General features: G+C 45.0%; 1 protein-coding gene across 7 annotated transcripts in view; it reads right to left on the minus strand.

Moving 5' to 3' along the window:
- ENOX1 (ecto-NOX disulfide-thiol exchanger 1) overlaps nucleotides 1-17,953 on the minus strand; it is a 512,511-nt gene that overhangs the window by 108,179 nt on the left and 386,379 nt on the right. For all 7 annotated transcript variants that reach the window (XM_032496083.1, XM_032496086.1, XM_032496080.1 and 4 more), the window contains 2 exons: nucleotides 10,261-10,367; nucleotides 6,281-6,398 (listed from right to left, as the gene is read on the minus strand). In XM_032496083.1, the coding sequence (XP_032351974.1) occupies nucleotides 6,281-6,398; nucleotides 10,261-10,367 (225 nt within the window). The remainder of the gene's footprint in view (nucleotides 1-6,280; nucleotides 6,399-10,260; nucleotides 10,368-17,953) is intronic.

Consider the following 17,953-nt stretch of genomic DNA (forward strand, 5'->3'; position numbering starts at 1 on the left):
TGTCCTTAGAACCTGCTAAGGAAACAGGATTAAATCTACTCCCCTACGTAATGATCCTGCATCAAACCTTATCAGAATGAAATGCCCGGAAAACCTAATAAACTGCAATCTAGATCACAGCGCTCCCGGCAGCAGAAAGGCATCAGAGCACCGCGGGATGGCCGTGCTGTGACCTCGTGCTGCACCCTGGCCACCTGTCCACGCTTCTCCCAGGTCAAGGTCTCCACAGTTCTCCCTTTGTGAACACTGGCTGTTAAGTTCCTCACTTTTTCCTCTGCCTGCCAACCGCCCATCAGCCCGAGAGCCCTTCATCGCTCTCCAGGGGGCTCATGTCACCAGCAAGAATCCAGGGCTTAAAAGAGCCGGAGCCCGATCTGCAAATGCAGCTGCGAGCATGTGCTGGACTGTCGCACAGGAAACCACCCAAAGAACCCACCCAGCGCCAAGCTAGCACTGACCGGGTGTGGACTGTCTGAGAGCCTCAGTGAAGGCTCACATGGGGCTTTCTGGAGGGGCCGCACAGCTGAGTGGTTGGAGTATCAGGGAAATACCCGTGGTCTCCAAGACACAGCACAATCTCAGCAACACAAATCGATTTGACACGAAACACATGATTATGGAAAATCTGTGCATATATGCGTGCAGTGTCAGGAAGATGGCATTGTCGGCGCTATATGAAAATCAGATTATCAGGGGGCCCGGCTTAAACACAGTTTAGGCTCCAAATGTGTGAATTTACACAACAGAGAGACACAGTCTGGCTGGACAGCAGTGCTGCTGTTACCACGGACTCCTCTATGGGATGGGCTTAAATGCATCTGTCTCTTGCATTTAAAACGTAGAGAAATGATTTCTACACTTTCTAGAAACATATCCATTATGAAATGGGAACTGAAAAATCTACCGCAAATAATATGATTTCTTTTGGCAAGATTAGCAAGTTTTTTTTTTTAAAGGAAGAAACAAAGAAAAAGCCTTGACTTCTTGCAAATGAAGCTCGATTTTAAGAGATTAGGAATGAAGCAGGCTACTCAACCCACCTCAGAAGATTGATTTCATCATCCTTAAGCCTTATAAGTTTTAATTTGTCACACTTCCTCGTTTGGCACTTGGGTTCCCAGAAGATACTCTGCTGTGGCTGAACATAAAACAGTCGTCTCTAATCCGGTGGTGGCTGATGGACACGTGTCACTGCCTGCTTCTCCTACAGGTTGTCAGTACATGTGAAAACAGGTCTACGGCTTATCCGTCCACGCGCCTCTCAGTACTGATGCTCCTGCCCGCCAAGGGAGCGGGGGGTTCTGCTGGGCAGGAAGCGCGGCTCCTGGCATGTGGCCTCAGACTGAGCCATCTCACTTTCCATATCTCAAGGCTCTAGTCCCTCTGCCTAGCTCTGAGCGGCCCCAGAGTAAGCCTGCTCAGATCACATTCAATGTCTCCTAAAAGGATGCTTCTACCATCTGCGAGTGGTATGGCCCCTTGGCTGGTCCCTGTCAACTGGCTGCAGGACCCTGGGCTGGAATCCCTTAGCCCCTTCCTTCCATGCCTGGGCTGGTTCTGGGGTGGCAGTGAGTCCCTTCTTAGACTTGTGCCGAACTGTAATTCCTCTGTTGAGCATCCTTTATGTCTTTCAAAAGCACTCCCATACGGGAAATAAACCAAATCAGAAAAATGAAGGCAGCCTTGGTGTTCAAAGAGATCAAAGTGGGTATCCAGGGAGAACCTTATTATTATCAATTTTTTTTAACCTAATGCTTCCAGCTATACATATGAAACTCTTCAGAGAGACTGAATACTTCTAATTCCAACTGAACTTAATTATGAGTCTCTAATTTCACTCAGTTAGCTGAAAGATCTGGAAAATCCTTGCTTGGCTTCTTATTGAAATTCTTAAAAAATCTGTACCTATGTTGTGGTGAGTTTCCATGGGAAAGTGACAACCCAGAAAACATTCTTCATGATTGAAAGAGTATCTGCTCCTATAAGGAGCTCTGAGTTTAACTGAAGTATAATTAAAATCCAAGAGCATTTATGCCTTATGGAACAGTTTAAGGGTTGTCTGTTAGGCAAAGTTTTACTCTTCTAAAATCTGTGTTCAACGTACAATACACACTCACCAAGCATCAGGTGAGGTACATACACAGGATAGCAACATACATCGTGGTCTACGTTTAATTTAAATCAATGGCTTAAAACATATTTGGCATCAGGCACTGCATCTCTATTAACTTAAAATGTATACTTTTCTCTTCAAAAAGCATCTCACACCCTTGAGGGCGGGGTAGGCTATGTCTAACTCTCTCCACATCCCCTGGGTCCACAGCGCCTTGAACACAAGAAGGTGCTTGACATTTATGTTTGTTGAATTGGAATGACGCTGAGTTTCAACTCTGGTCAATGGCCTCTTCAGCACGAGGCACTGAACTCTGTGTGTGTAAAAGTGTGGAGAAATTAACCATCTTTGTTTGAACATGCTTCTAAATGCCTGCCATTTCAATTTACCTGGAAAAAATGTTCTTAGGGCTACCATCTTCCTATCACCCGATGGCACGGAGGCATCAAAAACACAGATCTGAAGAAGGAAATATGCAACTGAGGTCAACAAACTTTAACTGAGCACTTACTTGGTGAAGGGCCCAGGACCAGGTGCTGGAGGATGACTGAGATGAGATGAGAAGGTAAGCGACTTAACAGTCACTGAGTCCTTGTTAGGGCTCAGGGCTGGGAGGGCTTTACAGGACGTGGATGCACTGACGCTCACAATACAGACACCATTCAGGTTCTAGGCACGAGGCCTTACAATCTAGGACCCACTCCCTCTTTTCTCCCTTCCTTCCTGTGCACTCCTGCCCCTCCCCCACTGCCAACCTGGAGGGAAGGGGAGGAGGAGGAGGAGGTGAGGGGAAGGAGAGGGGGAGACACAGAACGAGAGAGAAAAGAGGAACAGATCTGGCTCTTACAGTTCGGCCTGGTTCCAGCAGGAGGCAGACTATGCAACAATAAATTTGAATTTTTAGCAAAATTCACCTCATTTTCCATCTTTATCAGCATCTTAGCCTGGCTCCCACAAATGTTTCTTCCCCTGTTAAGATTCATCTGCTGAGCAGCGGCGGAACAGCCTGCCCAGAGTGATAGGGAAGTGACGGTGGTCCAGACAAGGGGAACCCTGGCCAAAGACACACCATCAATTACTATATGTGGTAAACAGCAAAAGTACAGTGAAGCATCCTTCATCATCGTCAAAGCAGCGACACCATGGGAAGTTCTGACTTGAGAAAAAGTTAAACCCCAGGTACCATACAAGTCTTCATATACTAAACCGTGCCTCTTCTGAAAAGCAAAGTCAACTCTGTCCGTCTCCTGCTCAGACATAAAGCCCGCGTGGGTTAGTTTTTGTTCTAGGAGGGAGATGAAAGGCCGAGCATCGCTGAGGTCCAGACTCAGGCACCCTGGGGCAGCTGGGCCTCTCCATGGCCCTCGTGTGGGCAGGAGGCTCCAAGGAGGAGGGTATCCCCTGCAACCATCCTGGGATTTCCAAGAATTCCTGGCTCAGCTGCTGCCTTGAAAAGTCTGAGGCAAAATCTTACTGTTTTCAGCACAAAAGGAAGGGGCAGGCACTCCTTAAAGGATGGAGAAATTTTCTTTTATCTCAGAGTCTGGCAGCCCCCCGCCAGTGCAGGGGCGTGCCCCCCTCCCTTTTGAGAGGCCAGCTCAGTGGGAGAGAGGGGACTAGCACGTTCAGATTTGTGCCAGGAGATATGGCTGAAAGGGGTGTTTCCCTCAGGCTGCCGGACCCCCCTCAGCAGTTCACAGGGACCTCATCCCAGGCACAGTCACAAGACCAGAGGACAATTCTTGCTGTCAGGCTGTGTCCCCCCCCCCCCCCCAGCCATGTGCACAACCACCGCTTGCCTTTGGGCAGGATCTCGAGGGCCCAGTGGAATCAAAAGGTTAGTTGCTTTCCCTTCCCTCTAATCAGTCCCACGCTTTGCTCATAAACCACACGCCACGTTCTTTGGTCCATCTCAATTTGAAAAGCCCCCAAAAGACTTTGAACTCCTCAGGGCCTGGCATTTGAAGCCTGTTTCTCTCATCCCTGCCCTTGGCCTTGGTGTGCAACACTCCCTGCATAGTGTTCATTCATTCTGCTGAACAACGGACCAGCCTGGAGAAAGGTCTGCAAGGTCATGTCCTATTGCGGGGTCTTCTCAGATGCCCCGGGAGAAGACAGCAGAGGTCTGGGAAGAGGGCTCACCCGTCAGACTTCTGGGGAGGACCTCGTGATCCCCAGTGAGAAGAGAGGTTGGATTCTTCCAGAGCAGGAGCCAGTCCTGCAGGTGCACACAGGCTTGCTGCCACGGTCTGTAAGATCTCCTCGGTGAACCTGTTTTTCTTGAATCATTATAATTCTGAGCCAACAGTATTCTTATCTTATCCCAAGCAGCTGATGAGATTGTACATATGTCTCCCTTGGGAAATTGACAGGTTGTTTGAAAATAAATGTCACACCCCACTCCCAACACTCCCCAAAATAAGAAGGAAAAAAAAAAAAAGCCACAGGTTCAAATCAGAATGTTTGATTGATTCAATTCTTTCCCTTACCTATCTTATAAGGATGTTAAGGATCCAGGTTTTGCATAAACTTGCCCTCATCCAGAAACTTCAAAATTGATGAAAGCCTTTTTGAAGGCAAAAATTTCTTTCTTTATTGGAAGATCTCATTGAATTTAAGAAAAATCCCACCCAAACTCACTCTCTTCTTTTGATATATGAAGGTTTGCAGAATAGAAATGCCGTGGGGAGGGTGGTTTCCTCAAATAAGCGAATCCAGACCCAACAATCGACCAGCTTCATAAGAGACATACATGGACACAGAAATGCTACGTTCATTTTTCAGACAAAGGATATATGGCTCCAAAAAATAGTGGCACGGCGCCTGCTTTTTATTCAAAGCTTCTAAATGATTTCCATGAATGGAATTTGAGGATGAAAGGGACATTTTCTGAGGCAGAGGTTCTCAAACTTCAGCCGGCATCAGGGTTCCCTGGAGGGCTTTGAATCACTGATCGATCGCTAGATCTCACCGCCCCCCGCCCCCCTCCCCCACCCTAGCCAGAGCTTCTGATCCAGTAGGTCTTGAGAAGGACCCGAGGATTTATGTCTCGAGTAATTTCCTAGGCGATGCGGGTATTTCTGGACTGGGGACCACGCATCTAAGAAGCACTGCTTTAAGGAAATTAACACCTTTCCCTCTACCCCACCCCCTGGAAACATCTGGATGCAGGAGCATTTTCGCGTCGTGATCATCGTTTCTGCCGCTGGGCTTCTCTTGCAAAGCCCTGGAGAAACAGAGCATTCCGACTGCTCTGCAGTCCTGGTGACCTGAGCATTTTGGAATCTTGATTTCGGCTTCTACCAGCAGATTAGCAAAGCTCCTCTGTTCCTAGTCACTTGAATCTTCCTGTGAAAGAGCCTGGGAGAGGTGAGTGTCTTACTCACTGGTACTCAGGAGACAGAGAAAATCTATGCCATTCCTCTCAGTTTCTTTCTGGGGCAATGGTGGCGATCGTGGCCACTCCCGGGCCCTTTGGGGCACGCTTTTCCCGTCAGACAAGCAGCCACCCTCGGTGTCTCCTTTGTGCGAGTGAGCACTTCCCTTGTCGGCTTTTTACAATACCAAGGGAATTACACACAATTTGAGAAGAGGGTTTTAAATCAGCATCTCAGACTAGGCAGAGCATATAAAGCGAGGTTCTCGCTAAGCTTCTCTCCTTTTTGTAACTCAAGGATTGATGCACCTTTCTTGGTACCAAGTGAGGCCATCCCTTTGATTACAGGTTAGGAACTAAAATTTATTAGGAAAAAAGAAGTCTAATTCTCCAGCACGTTGCTTCAGAGGCTAGAAAGCTTCTTTAGGGATTAAACGTTTCCCAAGGAAGAAGTACACGGACTGAAACCAATTTTTATCTGTATTTCAGCATCAGCGGTGGCTGCTAGACTCTGGAAAAGGATTTTTATGGGAACCTGCAAACATCCTTGAAAAAATGTGCAACAGCCCCAGACCTACGTACAGAGAACCAGCCGGAGCAATTTAAATCATGATGTTCCCAAGAAGGAGTTTCCAGTTCTATTAATACAACGCAGAGTCACTCAAAGATGAAAGTTGAGTGTAACTGAAATAAAAGTGAGTTATGCGGCCATCTCCCAGTATGTATGCCCCATCTGAGATGAGGAGGATCATTACGGTACCTCACAGGGATGTGGCAGTTATCAGCGTTACCTGATTCATCGACTCGCATCTTTTTTGTGGGGCTCTCACAGTTCTCATCATCTGACATTTCCATCTCTTCTTCGCGGCGGATGCCCATAAGCTGCTCGCTCTGAGCGTTCCGGAGCTCCTGGAAGGAGAGGAGGGCGCCCGGGCGTCAGAGTCACGGACACACGGCACACCTTACCCAACGGCCGCTTGGTGTGTTACGACCGACACGGGAACATTGAGCATCTAAAGTCTTCGCCTCCCGAACACTCGTGGACAGACCCAGGGATTTGGTATCAGACTCAGGATAAACCCCTGCTCACCGATGACTCGTCAAGGGCTCTTCCCCAAGTTACTTAACCTTGTGAGTCTCAATTTCCTCATTCGTAAAAAGGAAGGCAGTAACATCTGCCTGGTAGGGGCTGCTGTGAGGATCCCATGAATAATTAGGAAGGTGAGCAACAGCACTTTAGGGATGTTTCTTTATCTTTCTTAGCATCAGCTCACTCCCTGAGATACTGTGACAACGTGAGTTTTGAGGATTAAAAAAATCAATGCATGGGAGAGACTCAGCATCATGCTAGAGACTTGGTTCAGGAACCTGATGATACTGAATACTATTACCATTCATGCAAAACAGTGTCCTTGCATGTGTGTGTGCGCCCCATGTGCTGTCTCTAACTCTCTCTCTCTCTCCCTCCCACACACACACACACACACACACACACTTCGGATACCCAAATGGTGAAATTTAAATGATGTCTAAGAACAAAATGAACACAGATGCCTTCTTTTTTGTGTGTTTCACATGACCGTGTGGGATCTCTTGTTTGTGTCGTGATGGTTCTCTTAGCATTATTTTAAGATCTTTTCTTAGGAACATGTCTGTCTCCATTTCCTAGAAGAGGGACTGCAATCAAGGCGTTTAATTTCTTTGAGCCTTTGTCTACTCACATGTAAATGGGGAACAGTGGTACTACAAGAGTGTTTGAAGGCAAGACTGTATGTGAAAACTCAAGAGTAAAGAATTACACAATAAATTGTTTACTACTGTGCCTAAAAGTCAGAATGCTAGAATTGTTTATGTTAAATAATTATTTTACCATTTTGGATCAGGCTGTATATTATATATTTGTGGATCCTTATCTGTGCTGTTCTCAAAAAAATAAAAACCTAAGGAAAGGGCTGCATTACTGTTTTTTCCTCCATCTAAATTGAAGCCTTCAAATAAAAGTCAAATAGTTAAACTAATTACACTTTATGATAAATAAATGTATGAATCGCAATAAAACTAAATGACAACACCTTATGTATTAATGGCATGATTTTAGACACAGTTAAAAGTGCCCATGCGATGGGTGTGTGAATTTTATTCTGTTTTAGGTTCTCTCAATACTCATCTCTCCTTAGCTCACAGATTTTAACTGGAACCTGATAGAAAGGAAATTATTTATTGCTAACTGTATCTGCATGGTTACCTGAACTCTGGGAATCACCTTTGCAGAGATAAAGACGGGGGAAGGGAGGAGCAGGAGGCAAGGATCCTAGGACAGGGCCGCCCATCACAGGCCAGTCCTGAGAGGCAGCAGGGTGACAGGTCGTGTCTCCTTACTTGACCACGCCACCCAGTAGAAAGAGGTGCCAATTCCATCTTAAATACCATCATAGGGTCCCGGAGGCTGATGTCACATGTGATTAGTGGGGAAATTTTTAGATTGTGGACTAATCTCTCTACTGCCAGATAGCCCAATTTCTAATGAAGTGGTCTGAAAATATCTGAAACAAAGAAAAGTCAGGTGGAAAGACCAAAGGAGGCTGAAAGGGCCTGTTGTTTAGTCCCTGCAGTTAATGACCAACTGTCACACAGTAGCTGTTCTTATGGGGAAGGGTGGCGTGGCAGAGAGGAAAAAAATTGGAGGGGGGGAAAAAAAGCTGAGGGTGTTTCCACAGGGTGCGTCTGGTTCAGCAGTAAATCACTAGTACACGCTAATAAATCTGTAAAGGTGTTGCAGAAAATTAACAGATGCTGTTCACGGGAACGTGGAAAAATCAAGCCAATTATCAAGCTTATATGCAACTGAGAAATCACCCACAATGTTAAATTGCCAACTGGTATTTAATCAATTAGGCGACATGCAGGAGGGAAAATCAAAGGTAATTTAGAATCCTATTCCCTAGTATATCAAAAGAGGCGGTGGGAGTGCCTGGGCGACACAAAGACCCTTTACAGGAGCATCTTTCTGGATCGTGTCCGTTTCTACCTCCCGGTGGGGAGCAAAGCGAGCAGGCTTCCCTGGGACAAGGCTGGAGGACTTCTCGAGTCCTGCTCAGCAACAGAGAGGGTGGCCTGCACTGGGGGAGGCAGGGCTAGAGGAACGGGATCAGACCTGGCAGGAGGCATGATTAGATGAATAACTGATACTTGCTGACACTCACAGACCAACGACAGTCTTTTTTTTTTTTGGTCTGGATTTATTCAGCATCATGCCACCTTCCTTTCTCTTAACATTTCTTTTAATCACATCTCGTGTTACGAGAAGGGAAAAAAAAATCAACAATTCATAGACAGATCATTCCCAAATCTGAATCATAGTTTATGGATTCCAATCTGTGTTCAGAACCCTCAATGAGTATATTTTATCATGGATTTTCGGGACTCTTCCCTTCTGAAAATCAGCCTTGACGTAGGTCTTGAGTCAGTGTCTGGGAGAGCATCACGTAGGCACCCTTTGTTTTTCTGGCCCCAGAAAAATTGAAGAGAAACCCCACCGCCTCCTTATTCATCATTCTGAGCAGTGGAACAGAACTGCATCAGTCACCAACCATCTTCTTGGGATTTGTGAACAAAATAACAAATGTCCTTCTTAATAATAAATTGCACTAGCATTTTAAGTGTCCCATTATTGTGAAGTCATTCCGTATTCACCATAATAACAGTGATAATAAAGAATTCATTTGGTATGCATGTGGATGTTACATCTAATGCCATTGGTATTCAACTGTAATTTAGCATTAGTTAATGGGCACTTAAAATGCTACCCATATGATTGATACCACAGTACTCTGTGGTTCCTCAAACTCTGCATAAAACACTTATTTTTATATGTGTGAGCCAAAATCATTAGAGAGATAAACCTTACCTTCTATAAGTTTGGGATTTTGAAAGAGGGGATTAGCATTTAGAGAACTTTAGTATTAACATGCCAGAGATGGAGAGGCATTCAAATGAAAAACATTCTTTCATTTAAAAAAAAAAAGAAACAAGAAAAAGAAGAAGCAAACAAAGACAGTATACTTACTTTTAAATTACAGGTTCAAAGCGTACACTACACTGCGGAGTTAAAAAATAACAGCTGGATGACCAATGACTAGTGACACATTCTGGTCCTTCTAGGTGGCAGGGAAGGTCAAGTTCTGAACTCTTTTTTTTGGGGAGATACTCACACGTGGCACATGAACTGATGCAGAAGGGCGGACTGGGCTAGCCGGGACATTCACTTCCCTGGGGAAACGTGCTCTGGGGTGGGGTCTGGCATAACCCACTGGCCAGCACGGGGGACGAAGGCATTTCTTACGATGAGGAGACATGGGTGACAGGCTCTTCTAGCCAAAGAGCAAACCGTCACCATCATATTGCAGAACACTGAAAAAACTCAGTATTTAATTTAAAAACTCACTTTCTATTTCAAGTTACACTTTTTTTTTTTTTTTTTTTTGAAATGAGGCAGAGTGTCTTGGTTTATTTTTGCGCTCTTTGCTATGAATGGGAGAGATTCTTTTCTCCCTTGTGGGGTGGGGAGAAAAGCACTCTGTCCTCTAAGCATTAAGTCAGCTGCTTTTCTGGATAAGGAACCGATCAGAGCTGGATTTGGAGCTGACAGTGAGGCAGGACAACGGCAGGAGGACTGCCCACCGTAACAAAGACCGTCATGGCTGCAGCCACACCGTTCCCTGCCAATCCAGCTGTGTGATGGTGGTTAAAAAGTAATAATAAAATCACCAACCTCAGAATGCTTTCGCCAAATGTCTATGTTCTTGCGCTGAGCTTTCGAGAAATGGTCCCAAGCTTTTTGTCTGGTAGAAGCGTTGAAAACGGCCACAATCTGCTCAACTTTGGTGAACAAGGAAGTCAAACAAGACAAGTAATTTATGTTGTGATCACTATAGGGAAGCAAAGCAAAGACACTAGGAGTCTATGGATGATGTCACAGCAGAAGTAACATCATCCATATCCATCCCGTCTGTGCCTGTTTTTGTACTTACATTTCAATTTCAGCAAGGTTGGGGAGGTCTCCCTTCAAGTCTGTCTCCATAACTTTAGGGTAAAATGCATTCTAAATGTGACTGGGAAAAGTTCATGGACATCTGCTTCCAAGCCGTCTTTAGCTCTCGTTTAATAATATGACTTGGTACATCTATATACCTAGGTCTGCAGACATCCAGGCACCGGCGTGGGCATACAGATACAGATACACAGGTCAAGTAACGCCTGGGCTGGGGGCTTAGAGGTGAAGCCGGGGTGCAGTGGCTGAATGCGGAAGAGCCAAACGTGCATTCTTTTCTCTTTTGGTCTCCATCTGTAGGACCCAGTGCAGCCCTCTGAAGACATCACTGTGTCCAGGATCCAAGTTGGGGCAGTGAGTAATTGTGTGGCATCTGCCCTCAGTCTCAAGGCCATTTTTACTTCTCAGTTCCCTTTTTTCCCCCTGGGGTGCCCATTGTAGCCAGCCCTCCAGCCCTCTGGCAGGAAACAGGGGCCATGGCCTCCGCATCAGGACAGACCAAGGCTCACTGCCAGCAGCACCGTGTACAGAGCTTATTTCAACACCATATGGCGCCCTCCACAGCTCATCGGGACCACATGCCATCCTCCGTTATTCTGTTTTCACATTCATCAGGCTCCCCTCCCTCAGGCTCCCAACCCCCCTCGAAGTTCTAACTCTGACTTAATTTAGCACTTCTGTGGCTTCCAGGCAAGGTGCTATTCCAGTGATCGATGTGGAAGGGTTGTGAACAAAGCTTTATAGAGAGAGGGTAGAGCTTTTAGGAGAGGGTGTCAGAGGTGCGGCCAAGCAACTGCAGATTCAATCTTGCTAAAACGGTTATTGATCTAGGAAGCATGGGATTACGGACATTACAGCACTGAATTAACCATATGATTAAACCTGAACTTCTCAATACTTAGTCAGGAAGGCACAGTTACAATGAGCTTCTTAGGGCTGCTAACACTCTACTTAACATAAATCTTTCTCAAGTGATTCCCAAGGCTCTATTATAAAAAAGGACATCAAAGTGCTTTCAAATCTTCCAGGTGTCCAAAGCATGTCACACAGTAATAGGATAATCCCTGCAGAAGGGCAACACTTGGTGCCACAATTTCAAAAATTAGCACACAAAATAAGCAAGTGTATGACGGAGAAGAGGAAGAAAGCAGGTTCCCTTCGCTTACTACACTGTGAATGTTTTAGAAGGCTAAGGAGCAACTAATTCTCAATCTAGGGGTCATTTTTACAGGGTTTTTTTTTAATGTTTTGTGTTTTCTACCTCTAGAGAATCCCAACTCCAAAACTCCTTATTTATCAAGCTTTATCACATCACATGATCAATCTGTTGCCCTCAAGTTTAACAGGAGAATTTGCTGTTGGCTAAGCTCACACTCACCCTGAGAGCACACAGCTGCCCCCTCCTACCTCACCTGCAGGAAGGGACGTTGCCAGGCTACAGGCTGAGCTGCTCTAAGTGCCAGCTTCTACCCGACCGCTGACCCCCCGAGATCTGCTCAGCTGCACGGCAGCGTGGCTGGCGGAGGAGAACTGGGTCAGCCTGCTGCCTGGGCTTCCCGCGGCTTTGTCTGCAGGGAGGCTGGGCTCACGGGGGCGGAGCTCCAAGGTGCCTGCTGCACGGGCAACACAGAGCAGCCCGTCCAAAATGCAAAGGTGCAATCCACCGTCTGATGCGATCGTCTGGCAGGGGTGGTGATCGTGGGATTGTTCATGAGTAATGGGTCCCCCTGCTTATTAATAGTAGTGCTCTTTGATCAGCATCATGTGGAAGAGTAAGAAGTGTGGTATCCTGACACCAGGCGTGAGGACAGTAGGGTTGAGGCTGATTATTTGGGTGCTGAAAGTCAATATTCTGCCATCGATCAGGGAAGGCTGTTAATAAAGGGATACACTAATGAGAAACTTAAGTGGTCATACATGTGTGTGTGGAGTGGGAGGAACATAAGAGAGACCAGCAATGCACAGGGAAGAGTACAGAGGGGAAGGCACTTAGAAGACTGTGTACAGGTTCAAGCATAAAAATGGATCCTCTAACAGCTACTCAAGCCATGCCTTCTTGTAGGTACTCCCTGTTGGAGGCTAAGTGCCTCAGTTATTTAGGCCTTAGTTATTACCATATCCCAGGCCATAAGATAAATTCATTCGTTCATTCAGCAAACCTCTGAGATCCTACTAGTTACCAGGCACTTGACTGATAATCACAGTCAACCATACGATTAAGACATAGTCCTTGCCCTTGATGAGACTAGTCTTTAGGGAGAAAGAGAGACAAGCAGATAATTATCCTATGCAAGAGAGGAATGGATGGCAATGATGGGGACAGAGCAACGAACTCAGGAGGTGCAGTCAGGGAACACCCTCAAAGAAAGGCAACATTTGCTAAGACTTAAATGATGAATCAATGCTTGCCCAGCAGAGAAGGCAGGAGTGGCAGGTTCAGAGGCTGGCGTGGAGTTGTGAAAGAACCTTGTGTGAAAGCAGTTGGTGGGGATGCGGCTAAAGCCGGACAGGAAGGAATCAGGAAGGACCGTGGATGCTAAGCCAGACTGTGACTTTATGTTGTAGGCTAGAGGAGGCACACTCGAGTAGGATTTGTTTGGGAGACATAATGAAGGCTTGAGTTAAGACAGAGCGCAAGAATGGAGGGAGGAGCAAGGAGTCATCTGACAGGGTGGGATGACAGGACACAGTGGCTGAGTTACTACAAGGGAGGAAGGAGGGAGACCAGGATGACTCATGCTTGGGACATACATCAGAGACCAGGAGGATGAGTACAGGAGGAGGTCTGAGAAAGAAGCTAAGGAGCTTGCTTTCAGACAGGCTGAATTTGAGATGCCTGAGGGTCATCCAGAGGCTGTTGAAATATATATTGGAGGTTCAGAAAGAAGTCAGAATTCATAGATCTATTGTGAATTTTCTGGGCCATTCTCAATTTCATGCAATAGTATTCTTTTCAATAGCGTAATTAATTAAAAGCAAAACTAATTATGATAATTTTATAGTTCTTACTAAGTTTTATACTTTCCCCCAACATAGTAACAAATTAAAAAAACCCCAAAACCAAAAAAACCCAAAAAATGTATAACTCAGCTTAGATTTAAAAAATACTCACACGGTATTTCTGTGGCCCAGCTGACTTCTCTCATCTCCCTGCAGATCAACCCTTAACTGGCCATTTGTCTTGCAAATGAAAGTTCTTGGGCACACAGAAGACTCAGAAGAGTGCTCTGATCAGCATGAATTCATCATCATTAGGGAAAAACTACCTCAAAGAGTATGCCTTAATGAATGTGATTCAAAGACAGCATATTTTTAAAATCATAAATCAGGCTGACCGCTGGGATGGATGTCCCGAGGAAAGACCATACACTCTTCACTGTCTCCAGCAGGAAACACCAAAGAGCAAGTCTGTGAATTCGACGACCGCTGGCTGCTTCTCCAGTATAACCCGTACAACTTGTTCCGTCCACAATAAAACTGCAAATAGTCACTAATTAAATGGGATCCTTAACACTCTAAGTAAACACTCAGAGAGGAGAGAAATAGTAAACAAGATGGCACTGATCTTTGCTCAAAAAGGTAGCGTGCAGAGGTTGTGCAGTGGGCAGAAGGCATTCAGATCAACCCCCGCGGGGAACTTCACCGCCCCACGTCTACACTGTCTGTATCAGTTAGCACATTTCAGCATTTTGGAAGTATTATCAACAAAAAGAGCTCTCAGTAAGAGAACTTGTATTTATCCATCACACCTTGTGAATCTCTCCCACCCCCTTCTCACCACACATCAATTCCGTGCTTTAAGTTTGCGTAAATTAGGTTATAGGAGAAAAAAGAAAAAAAAAATGAGAAGTGACTGATTTTTCAAAAGCAGGCTTGAATGTCATGACAGCGCCCCTGGTACATATCCAACAGGTATAAATGAACACAAGGGGAGGATAAACAGAGCTTTGAAGAAATTGCTAATCACTCTTGGCAGATGAAAACCCCTTGTTAAAAGATAAATTGAGGTATATTAAAAATTTTTGAAGTTTATTTCAGCAAAAATGGATTCCAATCGGGCAGCACCAAATCAGAAGTGCTTAGAGCGCTCCACTGATGGGAACTCAGGAAAGACGGACAGAGAAAAGGCTGAAGCAAAGAAAGCAGATTCTTGATTGGCGGAAACTTAAAGCCTAGTTGGTTATTTGTGATTGCTTGTCCTTAGGTTTCCATTTCTTAACCTTGAGGCATTTACAGGCTTAGGTTTTGATTTAGAGCCTTAGAGCCTCCTCCGTCTAGTGGCCCCCGTGCTTAATTAATTCAACACCCTGCTGGGGATTACTCATTATCTTATACATGTGTATGTCAGGGGACACACACAGCACCCCCAACACCCACATACACACAGCATGCACACATTTGTGTATACAGTCTTTAGAATCTCAGAAAAATCCTAAGACTAAGTAATTCAACAATTTTTTTTTTTTTGGTACTCTTCCCTACCTCAAAATATGTGGACATCTGCTGAGCTCAGAACAGACTCCTTACATGAGAGAGAACTTCACAAATTATCTTGAGAAGCACTTGTCTGCAGTCTTCTCAGAAAAGACAAGCTCAGAACAAGACATGCATTTACCCAGAAACAGACCACACTTCAAGAAGCTCCCCGGGAGGGAACTGGGCACCGAGCACAAAACCTCAGATTTCCTGGGCTGCACGAAGCTCCTGATTTTTGAGCTCTGGGCAGAAACGCATTGACAGCAGAGAAAGAGAAAGGTTAGGCTCCTCCATGAGACACAAGCACAGACCTCCTTCATATTCTCTGGAGCGCATCATCTCATGTCCTCGTACCTCCCGCATCTTTTGCTCCAGCTAAGCAGCTGCAAGAGAGAGCCTTAAATCCATTGAGTGGTCCAGATATCTTGGAGAAACTGATTAAGCCCTTACAGGCAATAGGCCGGCCTCAGTAGAACACCTCAAACAAATCTTCCAAGCTTAATTTTTGGTTTTAATGTTCTCTGGGCTCATGATAGAGCCTTAACTCAGCAGGGTTCAGAGGAAATTTTATTTTCGTTTAGGGGATAACATTTTCCCAAATCCTTTATGAATAGCTTGTGAGAGATTTTCAAAGGCACGTAACAAAGGAAAGAGTTCACTTCACAGACCCAAGCTTGTTAGTGTTTGTTTTAAATACTAGAAATTCCAGGAGGGTGGATGAGCCTTGGCCCTGGACTGAAGAAGTAGAACAGAGAATGTGGAGGGAGATGTGGGCCCTCAGGAAGCCCAGAAGAGCAAGACAAAGCCAGAGGGAGGAGCTGTGAGCGTTGAACAGGACAGGGGAAGCTGTTACACTGATTCCCAGAGAGATTCCTGCGCCCTCACTGGGTTCTGGGTCCTGAGCACAGGAGCCTGCCAGCCAGTCTGGCCGGAAGCCCAGGAAGCAGGATGAACTCGGTCAACCCCATACATTAAGGAGGCATGGACTGGAATTTCAAGTCGAGGAGGAGAAAGGGCATGCCAGGGTTTTTGTCTTGAGATGAGTAAAAAGAACAATGCTGTGTGACACTGTGAATCCATTACAGCCTTGTTAAACCGGAGGCTAAAACACCAACAGCAAGCATTTTATTTCTGACCTTCCTGGCTAGAATGAGGCCAGAAGTTTGGTCCTTTTGGGGAAAGGGGTGGGGAGAGGAAGAGAAACATGCTGATCACGTTATTAAGAAAAGAAAGAGGGTGCTTTTAGCAAAGATTAAGCAAGTTGGAAATGGTGACATTGCTCAAATCAATGGTAGCATATTAGGCAGCTAGTGACTTTTAAAGCTTTGTATAAATCCTCATACATTTCAGGGAACCGTAGATCGCTTATTAATGCATATATTCAAATAGTCTGGAAAGTAACAAAACAGAAATCCTTGAGACTATTATAATTTTAATGGTTCCTTGCAATATATAGCATCAGGCTTTTAAAAATCCAATAAATCCACCTGCCTAGATTATCTGTATTGGCTAAATAAAAGTAATATATGTATATAAGAAAAAAAAGGAACAAAATGAAAAGTAAAAGGCTACTTTCCCATCCTGACTGCCTCCCACCCAGTGTCTCTTGAAGGGTAACCACAATCTCTGCATCCAGAGAGAGCTACACATACAGAACACACTGTGTCTATTTCTCTATGTGTAACCTTCTGTAACTTACACAAAAGTGCTCATATTATACACACGTGCTATATCTCACTTTTTTATACCTAACTCATCTTGGAAATCTCGTCTTATGTATATTGTTAATAAGGCTGCAGTGAACATCTTCATCTTCTGACAACACGCTTTTCTAAATATCTTTAGAAGAAATTTTAGCAGTGGAGAAGATAGATAAAAGAGTATTTGAATTTTCAATTTTTGAGAGCTTTTTCCAAATTGCACTCCAGTTTGCCCTCCAAGCCCGCTAGTGCTGTTTTTCCAATATTGTTTTCCTCTCGCTTGTCAATGGCTGGTAATCAAATGTTTACATTTTGCCGTTCCTGATCAATGAGAAAAGGCTTGCTGTTATATGATGACCAACTCTCTGAAAACAAGCTACCTACATTTGCAGTTTCCACTGTGAATCACAAAAATAAGTCCCCAGACTCATAAGAACTGCCCTATGACCGGCAGGAGACTCGTAGTGAAGAGTGGATGATTAATCCAGCAGGAAGGGGAGGGACGAGGTTTCTGGGTGTCTCTTCTCCTTTGTGACCCTCAAAACGGTGACCCTGCTTTCCCCTTGGGTCACCACCAACTCCATTTGTGGTGCTATGAAAATCAGGTAACAGTAGTTGGCCAGTTCTAATTAGTTAGACTCACTGGGCCAGGCACTATGTTTGATGATAGTGGTTTTCAAAGCATGGATCCCAGACTCGCACTGTGGCCATCACTTGGGAACTTATTAAGATGCAAGCAGCCCCTAGACCTACTGAATAAAAACCCTAGGAGTGGGGTCCAGTATATTCTTTTTTAAAAAATATTTTCCCCAGTTTTATTGAGATATAATTGACATACAACACTGCATAAGTTTGAGGTGTACAGCATAATGATTTGCTATATGGATGTACTGTGAAATGATTACTACAAGGCTAGGTAACATCCATCACCTCACACAGCTACAATTTTTTTCTTGTGATGAAAATTTTTAAGATTAGCAACTTCAGCAACTTTCAAATGGACAATATGGACAAATGGACAATACAGTATTGTTAACTGTGGTCACCTGTGCTGTAAATTTCATACCCAAGAATTATTTCATTTATGACTAGAAGTTTGTGCCTTTTGACCATCTTCACCCACTGCCCCCTGCCCCCACCTCTGGCAGCCACTCCTCCAGCAGAGTCTGTTTTTATAAGCACTCCAGGTCATTCCAGCACATAGTGAAGTTGCGTTTGAGGACCTCTGATTAAAAACA

The sequence above is a fragment of the Camelus ferus genome, chromosome 14 (assembly GCF_009834535.1).
Source record: "Camelus ferus isolate YT-003-E chromosome 14, BCGSAC_Cfer_1.0, whole genome shotgun sequence".
NCBI classification, from domain to species: Eukaryota; Metazoa; Chordata; class Mammalia; order Artiodactyla; family Camelidae; genus Camelus; species Camelus ferus.